This window comes from Pinus tabuliformis, chromosome X (genome assembly GCF_031772625.1).
Source record: "Pinus tabuliformis cultivar Carrire ecotype Pingquan chromosome X, CPIR1, whole genome shotgun sequence".
In the NCBI taxonomy this organism is placed as follows: domain Eukaryota; kingdom Viridiplantae; phylum Streptophyta; class Pinopsida; order Pinales; family Pinaceae; genus Pinus; species Pinus tabuliformis.
Genome location: NC_142308.1, coordinates 455349082 through 455365170, shown reverse-complemented (window position 1 = coordinate 455365170; position 16089 = coordinate 455349082). Strand labels below are relative to the sequence as shown.

The 16089-nt window shown below is 35.9% G+C and overlaps 1 protein-coding gene across 1 annotated transcript in view; it reads left to right on the top strand.

Annotated features, from left to right (window-relative positions):
* Positions 1-2546: 2546 nt before the first annotated feature.
* Positions 2547-16089, top strand: part of LOC149140558 (spindle/kinetochore-associated-like protein) — a 101977-nt gene continuing 88434 nt past the window's right edge. The window contains exons 1-3 of the mRNA XM_089447562.1: positions 2547-2776; positions 2975-3099; positions 3192-3291. Of these exons, the coding sequence (XP_089303688.1) occupies positions 2674-2776; positions 2975-3099; positions 3192-3291 (328 nt within the window). The 5' untranslated portion in view covers positions 2547-2673. The remainder of the gene's footprint in view (positions 2777-2974; positions 3100-3191; positions 3292-16089) is intronic.

Sequence of the window (16089 nt, the reverse complement as noted above, 5' to 3'; positions counted from 1 at the left end):
AGATTTGAAAGAAGGTTTATGGGGGCTTGCAGAAAATAACAGGAGTTATTGTAGAGGAGAACTGCAACTTGTGGTTTGCGACTACAAAGTGTAGTTGTGAATACAACTATGGAGAGCAAGCTGGTTAGAACATGTAGAAGACTAAAATTGGAAACCAAGATCAATTACTAGAACAATATAACTCCCCATGTTGGTTAATGTATAATTTTTAAACATGGCTACTTGCAACAATCCTTGTATTATAGCTATAAATGAAGCATTAACATTATGAAAGAATGTAAGCATATTGTGACATTATGATGATGGTCTGAGGCAAGAATGCCCTTTGTGTGGACAAATTTGTATTCTTTGTATTTCTGTAGGGAGTAGTAAGCGAATAGAGTATTTAATCTTTATCCTCCACATTTATGTTTAGTTTTGTGGTTTGAAAGTTGTTCTATGTTTTTAATAATATGTCTCTATTATATAGGTATCATATCAAGTTTTGATGATTGTGAGTTTTTCCGAGAGGCACATTCTACAATTCATAAGAGAGATGTGTAAGTTCTTCCATGCTCTAACTCAAGTTGACACATGTCTCTTTCAAAATAAAAATAAAATATACACAAAATTAAAAAATATAGTCTATAATAAAAATAGAAACGAATATATATATATATATATATATATATATATTTTGCTAGTTTTAATTAAAAGTATTATAAAATGTATTAACTAAACATGCTATGTTTTGGAGTTTTGGTCGGAATCTCATTATTTTTTTTGGCCAAATATTAATTTTGTTGTTTAAAATGAGTTTTTAACTACATATATGGATTCAACACCCTACCCTACCCCTGAGAGACTCGGATTGTGAAAAGTTTACAACTCAAACTTATAATTCCAAGAAACTCCTACCAGATTCTAGACAATTTAGACTATAATTTTTTTCACTTAAATATTAATATAATTTTACATCAATTAAAAAAATATTATATTTAACTTCTTAATATTTCAATATTTACCTTATAAATATTTTGATACAAGATTTAAAATTACCAATGTCATTGTCATTGTAGTCATGATAATTGTCATTTTACTTCCCATGTCATTTTGTTGGTATCATCTCAGTTGGTATTAGGACAGTCTTTGAAGCAATTGCGTTTGGGTTCGTTATGCACCCCTTTGATGTTAATGACCAATGCATTGTTGATGGTGTTCAGGTAAGCGAAGAAGGTTGAGAGTAGCCAACATTGTCACTATTTAATTTGCCACAATCATTTCTTCTTTATAGTCACGCTACAAAGGAACTCATCTTGCCTAATTTAGTTTCTGCTATGAGTACTATGTTTTGTTGCAGATGATTGTAGAAGAAATGAACATTCTCACAACAATTTTATCCAAACTCAGCACTAGCAAAGGACAAACATGTGACAACAATCAATAAATAATTTCCAATATGTTATTTGCATAAGTTAAGCTACAATGACCACTAAGAACTTCTTTTTTCCATGCCACTCTTTTTTATGCTACTACTTTATGGCGTTTCCTTTACAACATGTGGTGTAATTGCTAATTATAATTTTAACTGTAAAATTATAAACTTAAATTAAACTATCGAATTCGGTTTTGACAATTCATGGTTTTGTCCACGGTATTCTTAAACCATGGTTTTTCCCATGATACTATTTTCTTATGTAACCTATTTAAAAGACATAAAATTCCAATTAATTTTCTAAAGAGAATAATTGGAATCTTAAGGATAATTAGTAACTAGAGTATATAATTCTTTGTAATATTAACAATTTCATTTCACTATTATTATAATATTTTTTTAACTGGATATAATTATTTGCAAATTATATAAATAAGTTTAATTAAGATTAAAATAAATAATATTAACATAGTTAATTAAGATCATTTAAACTAGCTTAGATCTATCTTAATTTTGAATAAAGATCAAATTTCTTTTTATTTTAAAAGAAGTTTACACTTCAAAAGCTTTGATACTCTCACCATAGAGTTAAGATAAAATTAAAGTAACTCTAAAATAATTGTTAAAGATTTTGCCAATTCCCTAAAATGTTTCTTCTTTTCTTTCTTTATTGATCAAAGAGAACCCCAACTGCCCCCTTTTTCCCATATCTTAGCCATTGTAAATTTACCCATTTCTCTTTGAATTTCTTTCATAAACATTTAATTCACATATATTTGCGGATTAATACCTGAGGATCTATGTTGTGCAGATTATTAACTGATGATCTATAACAAACTAAAAATTATAAAATAATTTTATTGATTTTTTGTAGCTTTAGCAGTGAATAGTTACATAAAAATGGGTCCCTTGTCTCACGAACAAAATTAAAAGTCCATATATCAATTTAATATCTAGCTTAACAACGATCTTAAAATTAGATAATAGTAATAAAAAAATGATTTAATGTCTAGCTTAACAACGATCTTAAAATTAAAAATAGTAATAAAAAAATGATTTATTTTTAGGGTGAGAGGTTTGAACGTGCGAACGATTGAATGGACATATTAGAAGCATACCATTTTGCTTTTGATTTTAATTTGGCGGGAGAAATACAAAAGAGCGTGATAGACTGTCTTTATACCATGTGGAAGGTGCCTTCTTTATATTTTGCTCATTAAATTTGAATCTGCGATGCACCTTTGACAGACAGCAATCTGATGGATTCATCTGCAAAAGAGGCAGCGTCTTCTCTCGAGTGTCTCATGGTTTCCTTCAACCGCCGTATTGCCGAATTGCAGGAAATGATTATAACTCGAAATGGTAAACCCTCTGTTCTCTTAACCCTTGTTTTTTAAGATCGGGGTCCAGGCCTTTCTGTCTATTTTTTCTCCATTTCAAAGGATATATATATATTTTTGCACGGTTCGACATCAGTTTTCAGGGTTACGCTGTTTAAAAGCTGTTAATTACGAAATCTGTATCTGGATTCAGGTTTTAAATGATTTTATGTTTTGGCAGTGAACGTGAGTAGCAGTATTGCCGATTTTGCGGCAGTGGATTCGGTGGTGACAGGCATGGAACATCAAATCGAGGCGATCAAACTGCATCTCAAGGAAGAGGCCGAAGCTTTGCCCAGAGCTCAGGTCCTGAAATGTGCTTGAATAAAATTTATTTATTTTAGTTGTCTACGTTGATAAATTTATTGAAGAAATTCAGATATTCGTTGATATTATAGGAGCTGATCAAACTATCATTGCATCAACAAAAGAAACTGCAACACATGCAGGCCAATCTTCCACCTAATTTGCCAGGAAACACCTCCGTTCTCGATACAAGCTCCGCCAGGTGATTCTTTAATATATTTCAACTAATAAGTTGAATGTCCTCAATCAGCTATAATCTGGTGATTTTGGCAACTGAAACATTTATGCATGCCTTTTCTTTGGTAACAGTCTGGTACTGAAACCGCCCAATGATGATGCAGTGGCTAGAAGTACAGAAGAGACCAAACCTCAAAAGGCAAGTGAAATTTTACTCTGGTTTACATATCGACCATACCTCTCTTTTTGGATATTTCTCGCTGCATTTTGATTTTAAAAGTAAAAAACTCCATCCCCTATTCTCTTTTCTAATTTTGCGAGATCCCTTGTTCTTTTCATTCTGGTTCATTTTTCAAATCAGAGTTCACATAATAAGTCTAATTTATTACATCTATTCCATCTATTTTGAATAAGTCTAATTTATTACATCTATTCCATTCCATCTATAGGTTTCCAATTTTAATTATTTATTTATTAATAAGGATGATAAGTATTTAATCTCTATAAGCCCCAAGGGTTAGCTTAATTGGTCGAGTTCCGGTTGCCAATTACCTCGCCTATTGGAAGGTAACATGGTCAATTCTCCTCGACGCCCTTGGGGTTAGGCCCTGCTATTTTGGCTGACGAGATTTGATTCCCATCGGGGTTGATCTGCTTGAATTTTCGCGTGGATGTAGCGACCACTTAGTGTCCGTGAATCACTATAAAAAATACAAGAATTTAATCTCTATAGAATATTATAAAGTATTTTTAGTAATAGTTATAAATTAAAAGTCGGAGATTTATTTTAAAAATAATTATGCTTTTTCTACTCTTTTAATAAAATTAATTAATTAAAAAAATGTCATATGAACATGAGTTATGATTTTTTGGACATGTAGTATTAGTAAGCCATGGTATTGGCCCGTATATATATATATATATATATATATATATATATATATATAAAACTCAAATATTAACTCTTTTTATAACTGGTACTACTAATAATAAAGTTATAATTTAGTTAATTTTTATGATTTTTTAAAATTTTGACAATGTTATATGTATCATGAGGTAAGTGCTTTGATATCTATCGATGTTTACCAGCCATTTAATTTATATAGTTGTGATAGTTTTTAATATCTAGCAGCGTAAGGGACACAAAAAAGAAAACTAACTTTTGAATTGTTGGAATGAGTAGCCCCTTTGTGCTGACGTGGTCACAAGTTGAGTTGGTACAATTGGTCGAGAAGGAGCTCAAAGACAAAGTCCATGATTGTTAGAGTTGTACTAGAGAGAAGTTTGTTCCAAATTTGTGTGCTTGAAGGTGTGAAATAGCACAACATGAATGGCTCTAGAAGCACATTGTTGTGATCAACCTTTGGTTTAAATGAGAGTGATAGAGAATATTGTGTTGTGGATGCGCTAAATTCCTTGTTGCTTACCATTTTTGCAATTTGGTCGAACAAGAAGAATTTTGGTTATGCTAACATTTGTTGTGCAATTTGGTACGCTGATTTTGTTGTAAACACACAACCAAACAATGTCGGTGTGATTTGAATTTTTGTTAATTATTGTATATAAAGAATATGAATAGATGAAGATGTTTCATCTTTCTGCGCAAATGTAAGGTCAAGCGCACCATCTTAACTAATTATATTGAGGAAATAGAGATCAATGTTATTCCATTGAATGTGTATGGTGTCATCTTTGATAATCCATAGAGGTGGGATTGAGGGGCAATCCACTACCTAAGGAAGAATTGGTAGTAGTCAAGGATAAACAAACTTATTTAATGATCATATAGAAAGATCCAACACCTTTTGTGCTAGTTTTTGTTGTTGAAGCTTAGAGATTGATTAAAGCCTTAAGGCAATTTACTTTTCTTATTTTGTGTTCAAAGGAAGAGAAGATTGATCTTTCCATTAGAGTTGTGACTATGAGGTCTCATTGTACCAAGCTCCACTACCGTAGGAGGAATTGCTTGAGTAAAAGTAGTTGGATGATTTGTTATAATGCTATTTTGAGTTGTTCTAGGAACCTTGAGGGGTGCCTCCTAGCTGTACTATCAAACACAACTAGAAATTGAATATACTTGTCCAACTTCTAGTTTGTAGGCTTAGATATGCCACACAGGGGGCAATTATACAAACTTTGCACCATCTATACTATTCTCAATAGAAAGAAATACCTTTGCAAGTTGGCGATCACCCCTTCCAATTCAAAGTGTATTAGTACCTTAAATTGATGCACTTTTTTGCAACAACTAAAGTCTTATCTTGCGACTAGCAGTGATGGAGCTCCTTATCTAGAAATGTCATCACAATGATATGCATGACTGCATAATCCCACACTACGTGTAAGCTTCCTTGAAACAGTTGAATCCACTATTGTAGGAGGAATTGTGACTATGAGGTTTCATTGTGCCAAGCTCCACTATCGCAGGAGGAGTTGTATGAGTGAAAGTAGCTAGACTATTTTTTATAATGCTATTTTGAGTTGTTCCAAGAATCTTGAGGGATGCCTCCTAGCTGTACTATAAAACACAACATAGACTTGCAATAGAGAATTATTTTTCCCAATGAGGTGTTGTGTAAAACTTCATCGTCAGAGAATTTAGAGGTCGAGAGTTGTTCAAATATGTAACTAGGTTTGGTCTTCATAATATGTAATGTACTCTTGATTATTGTATGTTGTAAAAAGAAAAGAAAATTATTATTATTATTTTTTATAGCATGGGTTTCATGCTCAAGATCAATTTATTTTAGGTCAAGCACCCATTGTGTGCTTCTAGGGTTTGTCATAGAGTCAAGAAGTCAATAGAGTCATTGTCATATGTAAAAGATCCCATTGGGCATCTTGTAACAAGTTAAAAGAATTAATTTGAGTCAAAAAGTGTCAAATTACCCCGCCAAGACTAAGTTGGCCTAACAATGAATGTTGAAGAATGTAATTAGTGTTGGTCTTCATAATTGTACTCGTCAAAAATAAATTTTATTATTAAAGAACGTGACCTTGGGTCAATTGTTTCTACGTCAAAGCCTCCATCGAAGGCTTCTAGGTTTTGTCTCGAGTCATTGTCATTTTTATTAAGCCCTTTTTGGGCTTTTGTATCATGTAAAAATAATTATTTTTGAGTCAAAACGATTATTTGTGACCTCCACACCAAGTCAGCCTTGTCCCCATGAAGTCGGCCTACATTAGGGCAATTTGACCCAGTAGAAAGGCTATATATAGAGAGGTAGTTCGACCTATTTGGAGCACTCACTCAACAAGTTCGATCTTCAAGGAAGAGAAGTAGAAAAGAGAGTCAAAATAGCTGGACAAGGACGAAAGAAGTTGGGAAGACCTAATTCGAGTTTTTGGGCTATTTATCTCTCACGCGTGCAGTTTCTGGTCAGTTGCTAAGGCCAAAATTCTAAGTTTATTGCAGGTTCGAAGTTTTGTATTTGGGGGCCAAAATCTGTTGCTAGGGTCCGAAATTCTGGATTGAAGCTGCTACTGGGAAGTTGTCACTTAGAGACTTTGATAGGGATCATCTATTGAAAGGAAGGGTTGGCTTGGTGGTTGGAGGGGGTCTTTTTCTAGGTCTAAAGGGTATTGGATTGTCTCATCTTGATTTGAATCTACTAATGGAAGAGTTGGACTGGGTTTTCCCCTTGAAGGGGTTTTGCCCTGGTTGAATGCCTACATCTTGTGTCTCTTATTCTTGTGGTCTTCATATACATATAATTTCGTTATTGCTTGATGAAAGATAAACCAATAAAGAAGTAAAAGAAGCCAACATAATTCACAAGTAATTATCAAGAAATAAAAATCAAACCCTAATTCCTATAAGCATTGATTTCTCAACATGGTTTCAGAGCTAAGGTGGAAGAAGGTTGAAGATCACTTTGTTGGCAATCACTTAAATAAAGGAAATGTAGGGTTGGAAGAAAAGGTTACTCCCTCGATGGCAAGTTATTTGAAGATGGGTCTCAATATCATGAAAGTTGTAGGAAGATGGACTGGAAAAATCATCTACAATTTATCTAGGAGAGTCAAGAGTGAAGGATTCTTGGATGCACTTATAGGTACTCTTGATGATCACAATGCATGGATCATTGATAGTGGAGCATCAAGACATATGACAGGAGAAAGTGGACAACTTCATACTCTATCAAGTAAACCATCATCTCATGCAGTAGAGCTAGGAGACAACAACAATTATGTAGTCAAGGGCCTTGGATCTACATCATTGAAGTTGGAACGCAGAGCAAAGCTACACCTCAACAACATACTCTATGTCCCAGGTTTGATTTTTTTTTTTACTTTCCATCTCTTGTTTAGAAGATAAAGGAGATAGGGTTGCCTTTGTAGATGGTAAAGTTTTGGTTTGGGGAAAGGATTCAAATATTGAAAAGGCAAAGGTTAGTGGAGTTTGTGAAGGAAGACTATATAGAGTTATCAAGCCCTAGTTTACATGGAGATCCACCCTATCGAACTTTGGCATAGAATATATGGGCATATTCATTACAAGATAATATCCTCTCTTAGTCAAATGGTAAAGGGCATACCCAACATCAAGGGAGATCCTGAAGGAGTATGCAAGGGATGTGCTTTGGGAAAGAATACTAGGAAACCTTTTACAAGCAGTGATACAAGGTCTAAAGAGATACTAGACCTCATTCTTCCGATGTGTGCGGGCCAATTTATAATATATCTCTTGGAGGCCATCTTTACTATGTGAGCTTCATTGATGATCACTCTAGAAAAACATGGTTCTATCTTCTCAAGACAAAGGGCGAAGTATTTGAAAAGTTCAAGTAATTTAGATCCGAAGTTGAGACCTTCACCGAAAGAAAGATAAAAACTTTGAGACCTGACAATGGAGGGGAATACACTTCAAAAGAGTTGATTGCATATTGTAAAGAAGCAGGTATTAAGAGGGAGCTCATTGTTCTGTACAACCTCGAGCATAATGGAGTTGCAAAAAGGAAGAATAGAAAAATTGAAGAATGCATAAGAACTATGATATTTGATCAAGATCTACCAAAATTTCTATGGGGAGAAGCAACCATGACAACAATATATATGCAAAATAGAAGTCCTCATAGAATTGTTGACAATATGACACTGGAAGAAGCATTCCTAGGGAAGAAGCCATGTGTAGATCATCTCTAAATCTTTGGGTGTCTTGCTACATCCATGTTCCAAAAGACGAGAAAGAAGTTGGATTCTATAAGCATAAAAGGGATCTTCGTTGGCTATAATCTTTCATCAAAGGCTTATAGAATCTACATCAAGGAAGGAAGACAAATTGAAGTTAGCAGGGATGTTATATTTGATGAAAACCATGCCTACAAAAGATCCAAAGATATACCAATCGAATATGATGAGGAAGATATACCGCTATTTGAAGAAGAAGAGCATCATGACAAGACAACTACAAACCAAGAAGAAGAAGGACCAAGTGAGCCTATTCAACCTATAATCATTCCCAAAATGAAGAAGAGGCCAAATTGGTTAAAAGCTACACTTGAAGATGTCAAAGGACATGGAGCAACTAAAGGATCTTTTAGAGAAAGCAAAAGACTAAAGAGATATTCAGGATATGCAACAAAATTAATAGAAGAGATATTACATGACAAAATTGATAGAAGCATAACCAACTACCTCTGAAGAAGCTGCTCATCAAGAAGAATGGAAGAAGGCGATGCAGGAAGAATATCAATCCATCATGAAGAATGAGGTTTGGGAAATCGTTCCTAGACCAAGTGACAAATTGGTTGTCACCTCCAAATGGATTTACAAAATCAAACATGTCGTTGATGGAAGCATAGATAAATACAAAGCTAGATTCATAGCAAGAGGTTTCTCACAAAAAGAATAGACTATGAAAAACCTTTGTTCCTACTCCCAGGTATACCACTATAAGATCTTTGGTTTCACTAGCTCCTACTATGGGATGGAATATCCATCAAATGGATGTCGAAACAACATTTATAAATGGAACCATTGATGAAGAAGTATACATTGAACAACCGGAAGCTTTGAAATAAATAGCAGGGATACACATGTTTGCAAACACAACAAAGCTCTATATGGCTTGAAGCAAGCTCCTAGGGCTTGGTATGCAAGAATGAATGCATATCTCTTAAGGATTGGGTTCGTCAAAAGTTTTGCCAATGCAAACCTCTACATCAAGATAGTGAAGAATGAACCTGTCATTATACTACTATATGTGGATGATTTGTTTATTACAGGTGTGGAGCACAAAATTCTAGAATGCAAGAAAATGTTGGCAACAAAATTTGAAATGAAAGATTTGGGACTCATGCATTATTACTTGGGCTTGGAAGTCTGGCAGAAACCCAGTGAGATATATCTTGGTCAAGGGAAGTACATAATCAAGATGTTACAAAAGTTTGGTATGATGGATTCTAAGGCTATGACTGCTCCCATGATCACTAATCTCAAGAAGTTGAGAAGCTCCGAATCTAGTCTCGTCGATCCTACTAGCTATCGTAAGTTGGTGGGTTCTTTGATGTACTTGGTAAATACGAGACCTGATATATGTTTTGTTATAAATTTTCTTAGTCAATTTCAGTTGGAGCCTTGTCATGACCATTGGATAACTGCCAAGCATATCTTGAGACACCTACATGGCACAATACATCACTGCCTAAAGTATGATGGAAAGGAAGTTAAGTTAACAGGTTTTACCGATTTCGATTGGGGTCTTGTTTTCTACTTATCCATGAAATCATTACAGATCCCACACTGGATGTTTCAGTTTGGGATCTGCAATGATTTCATGGATAAGTAGAAAACAAGACCTTGTTGTGTTAAGTAGTGCCAAAGCAAAATATGTTGCTGCATGTGAAGTAAGAAAAGAAGCTGTTTGGTTAATAAAACTCTTGTCAGATTTGTTTGGAAAGCCTTTGGATCCTACGATGATAAATTGTGATAATCAAAGCAACATCAAGATGTCTAAAGGCCCCGTATTTCATGCAAGGACAAAGCATATCAACAACAAGTACCACTACATTAGGAGTTTGGTACAAGATGGGGTCGTGAAGCTACAATATATTTCGATGGATGAACAAGTAGCTGATGTGTTAACGAAATCTCTTCCGAATAAGAAGTTTGAATATTTTAGAAGCATGCTTGGATTGGTTGATGTTACAGATTTAGTTGATAGGGAGAGATGAAGCATCTTATGGCAAGATGCTTGGGAGGACATTTGGTCGACCTATGTGTTGATGTCTAGAACTAGAAGTAGGGAGGGCGTCGTTGGTCATGGAGCTCAGACCTTGGATACACACCTAGATCTCTGGGTTTGGTGATAGATCTTAAAACCCTGATGGTACCTAGAGTGGCTAAAGCTTGAGTTCACCTTAGTCCCACCCAATTAGAGTACCCTGGTCAGGTATCTAATCTGTAGCATTGAGTGTGCTAGAACTCTTCATAGTTCATTTCATTTTGAGATCTTCCATGTACCTTTATATGTATGTAATTATGAATACCTCCCTATTTAAGAGGGAGTGTTAAAGAATGTAACTAGTGTCGGTCTTCATAATTGTACTTATCAAAAAGAAATTTTATGTTTAAAGAAAATGACTTATTAAAGCATGGGTTTCATGCTTGGGTCAATGTTTTCTAGGTCAAAGCCTCCATTAAAGGCTTCTAGGTTTTGTCTTGAGTAATTAGAGTCATTGTCATTTTTATTAGACCCTTCTTAGGCTTTTGTATCATGTAAAAAGAATTATTTTTGAGTCAAAAAGGTTATTTGTCACCTCCACACCAAGTTGGCCTTGTCCCCATGAAGTTGGTCTACATTAGGGCAATTCGATCCAACAAAAAGGCTATATATAGAGGCAGTTCGACCTATTTGGAGCACTCATTCAATAAGTTCGATATTCAAGGAAGAGAAGCAGAAAAGAGATCTTAAGACAACCTTCTCCACCTCTCAATTTAAGAAGCTCGACCCTTAAACTACGGTTAAAATAGGTGACCTTGTAGTTCTCTTGTGGCCTAGTCCCTTGTAGGAACAGAGGCACTTGGGCTGTTAGAAGCCCTGGGTAGGTATCGTTAATGAGGCTATTTAGTTCTTCCCCAACACTTCTTCCAACAACCTTGTTCTAAGACAAGCTTTGACAATTGAGGAAAAGGCATTCACCCATAGGCTAGGCATATAGCTTAAAATCAACCAATATCCTTGCATCTCACATAGTCTAGTCTTGCATTTATCATCTAGCATTTTCATCTCTCGCATTTCAATTAATTAATGTAATTGGAATTATGGGCTGATGAATTACTTGCAAGATTTACTTTAATATCCTTGTACTTGTTAATTTCATGCTTATTCTCTTTGAATATCATTAAAACATCTTTACTTGAAGTACAAGCTTTCTTTCCTTGCAAATTGTATTTAAATCTTATTGCTCATAGTTGTAATTGCTTATAATCTCTTGATTTGTTGTACTAACTTTGTCTTGCAACATTGCCTATTTTATAACTTGTAATATCTTTTGTTATTGTGCAAGTATTTTAGTCTATATTTGAGCGTTGTTATTAAGGCACTGGTCTTTCACTTTTCATTTTATTGAGTGTCATATTGATTCAATTTGATCGTATCTTCTAACATTCACACTGCTCAATAACAATATTACTTGCTAATTAATCTTAATTCAAGCTGCATTGGGTGGTGTTAAAATTGGCAACTAGGGCCAACTTCCACCTTAGGACAACTCATATGACGGAGATGATTATTGCATTGGATTCTTCTTTCAGAGAGGTACAATTTTGATATAAAGAACATCTCATTCTAACAAGCAGAAATGGAATTATGAATTTATTTCTCTTATGGACAAATTGTCAAGGTCGGCCATAGTCAAATGTAGGCTCATGAAGCCCAATAGATGTGTTTCTTCACCCTCAACGAAGTGTATAAATATGAGAGACCTTTTCCTCTTTTGGACATCATCTCATCACATCTTCTCTCTTTTGATTGAGTCGTACAACATTGGAGGCATATGTCTGAGTTTGCATGTGTGGTAGCTGTCTCTCCCTCTCTACTTCGCTCATGTGGCAGGAGGCTGAGTTTTTCTGGGTGAAACAGGTCGCAGATTTCAGGGCGTTGACTAGTGTTGACCTTGATTTTTGTGCCAGAAGTTCAATTTTAGGAGGCCGCATTTATAGGCTCAGAAATCGTGGTGTTTTGGTACAGTTTGACCAACGTTGACTTATGTTTTGACCACAGAAAATTATTGTGACTTTCTCTCTCCTTTGACTGGGTTTTGACCAAAGAATTTGGGCTGAATTTGACTCTCCTGGAAGGTCGAATTGGATTGCTGTTTGGAGGATGTTTTGGGGCAACTTTGACCACCGTTGACTTTCTGGCTAGGGCTGATTTGACTGTTGATTTGACAGATCTGTTTTGGGCTTATGACATTTGTACTCTCTCTCTCTGTTGAATTATTGATGAATAATAAGAACATTTGATCAAAGAGTTTCTCCACATTAGGGTTTGTCCTTGGTATCTGCCACATCTTGTGCCCTCTTGTCTTGACTTGTCTTTTGCATATAATTTTATGTTCTATTTGCATTTACTGTCAATGTTTATAAGTTAATGTGATTGCTACTGGATATAGTTAGAATTTGTCATTAGGCTGCTAAAGGAACATTGAAGTAAATTGTCTTAAGCATAGAACATACCATTGTTATCTAAAATTAACATGGAATCGGAGCTGAGGTGAAGACCAAGCCCAAGCAAGAGTGAAGCCAAGCAATCACCAAGGGAAGCTGTTGGACAAGGACTTGGAACTAGTCCTGAGGATGACTACCTCTTTCTTCAAATATGAGGACAAGCTTAAGGAGAAATCCGACTATCATGCATGGAAGATGACTTTGGATTTGATGTTGGAAGAGAATGATGCCATGGACTATGTCAAAGGAAGAATAACAGAGCTTCCTTCAAATGCATCTACTGTTGCTCAAACCAAGCACAAGAAAGGTGAGGTAAAAGCTAAGAAGATTATTGTTGATTTTATTCATAAGCCTTTGGTTGCATATATTTTTGATTTGGAAACATCTAAGGAGATGTATGAAAGGTTGGTTCGGATGTTCAAAGTGAACAATGCAAATCAAATTCTCTTTCTCAAGAAGTTGAAAGACATCAAGATGGATAGAGGAAAATCCTTCCAATCCTACTTCATGAGGATCATTGAGATCAAGAATGATTTCCTATCTATTGGAGAAGTCACTAGTGACAGGGAGCTATCCCTTATTGCACTTGGAGGTCTTACAAGAGATTGGGATGTGTTCAACACTACCATTCTCAACAATGATAGGATTCCGGGATTTGAGGAACTATTGGCTAGATGCACTCAAGAAGAAATAAGGATGATGGAAAGAGACAAGCCCTCAAATGGAAACAATCCTACTGCCTTCTCCGCTCATTCTAGAAGAAGGAACAATGCTGGTCCAAGGAATCAAGGACAAGGGTTCAAGCCGGGATTCAAAGAAGGAAGAAAAGGAAGGTGCTTCAATTGTAACAGGTTTGGCCACTTCGCTAGAGAGTGTCCTCACAAGAAGGATACTCCAAGAGATGATGACAATAATAATAACTTTAAGGGCAACGACAATCAAAGGAACAACAAGTTCAACAACAAAGGAAAGAGGAATGCTCCCACTGCTCGAAATGGAAATGGTCATCCTCCCAAGAAGTTGAGAAACTCCAGGTATGATGAAGTTAATGTTGTAAAGCAAAAAGAATTTTATCTTATTTCTGCCCTCTCCACCACCTCTCCTCCGGATACATTGGACCATTGGTTGATTGATAGTGGTGCCTCAAGGCACTTCATTGGGTACAAAGAAGCCCTCTCAAACTTGGTTGAGAAGGACACAAATATGGAGATTATACTGGGGATAATGCCAGTTATCCTGTGAAAGGAATTGGGACCGTCGCTCTTCACTTAAATCAAGGTCAAACCCTTCACCTACAAGAAGTGTTATATGTACCTGATTTGCAAAAGAACCTAGTTTCTATTTCTGCGATGGAAGGCAAAGGTTTTAAGGTGTCATTCATTGATGGGAAGGGTCGTCTTTGGCAAAGGAATCCAAGAGATGCATTCACTCTAGGATTCAGGTTTGAAGGTCTCTATTAGGTTGAAGGAAGTCCGTTGGGAGCAATGATTTGTGACACCTCTCTTCAATCTGAATTATGGCATCAAAGATTTGCTCACCTTCATAGGGATGCCCAAATTCAACTTAAATCATGAAGGTGTTTGTCAGGGATGTGAAGCTAGAAAACATACAAGGGGACCATTCCCTTCAAGTGAGACGCAAACCACTGACATTCTTCAATTGGTCCATTTTGATCTATCAGGTATGTTGCACGTGACATCTTTGGGTGGATATTTGTATTATGCTATTTTTGTGGATGACTTCTCTCGCAAGACATGGGTCTATTTCGTAAAGAAGAAGAACGAAGTATTGAAATGGTTCCTCCCCTTCAAAGCCTTATTTGAGAATTGAATAGGGAAGAAGATCAAAATTTTGAGGACTGATAATGGGACTGAATATGAGTCTAATTAATTCAAAGACTATTGTAGAGAAGTTGGCATTAAGAGGGAGACTACAATCGCTTATACTCCTAAACAAAATGGTGTTGTTGAAAGGAAGAATCATACCATCATAGAAGCCACCTGGGCTATGCTTCATGATTAAGGTCTTCCGAAGTTCTTATGGGGAGAAATTGCCAGCACCACTGTATATGTCCAAAATCGATGCCCACTTGAAGCTTTGGACTTCAAGACACCTGAAGAAGTATTCATCGGTAAGAAACCTGATGTTTCTCATTTTAGAATATTTGGTTGTCTTGTAGACTTTCATGTGTCGAAAGAGAAAAGAAACAAACTAGATGCATCTGGGAAGAAAGGAACATTTGTGGGCTACAGTGAAACTTCAAAGGCATATAGAAGCTATGTGCCTAGTCAAAGGGAAGTGGAATTAAGTCATGATGTCACTTTCGATGAAGATTCTGCACTCAGAAAGATTCAAGATCTTCCTATTCCTAGAAGGCCAATGATGATGTTGATGCTGAAAAGCAGGATGAATTGATGCCTGATGGATCCCATTGATCCACCTCCTAGTGAGCCTTCTACTACAAGAAAGAGGCCTTTATGGCTCAAAGATACTCTTGAAGATGCCGAGAAACACATTACATTGAGGGGGACATTTCATGAAAGCAAGAAGCTAAATAGATACTAAGGGTACTTAGTTGCCATGAGTACCATTGTAAAATTTGAGCCTTATACATTTGAAAAAGCAGTGAAGCAAAAGGTTTGGAAGGACGTGATGAACGAAGAGTATGAATCAATCATGAAGAATGATGTCTGGGATGTGGTTCCTAGGCCCAAGGATAAGTCTGTGGTCACTTCGAAATGGCTCTACAAGATCAAACATGGAGCTCATGGGAGTGCTTAGAAATTCAAGGCCAAATTTGTAGCTTGAGGCTTCTCTCAAAAGGAAGGAGTAGACTATGATGAGATATTTGCACCAGTTGCTCGATATACTACCATTCGTTCGATCATAACTCTTGCTGCCTCGCAAGGATGGAAGCTTCATCAAATGGATGTCAAAACTGCCTTCTTACATGGTTCGCTTAAGGAGGAAGTATATGTGGAACAACTTGAGGGGTTCGAAGTTTAAGATCGTGAGACACATGTATACAGGTTGAAGAAAACCTTCTATGGGTTGAAGTAAGCCCTTAGGGCTTGGTATGAGAGGATCGAAGCTATCTTATGAAGCTGAGATTTACGAGAAGTGATGCAGACCTAAACCTAT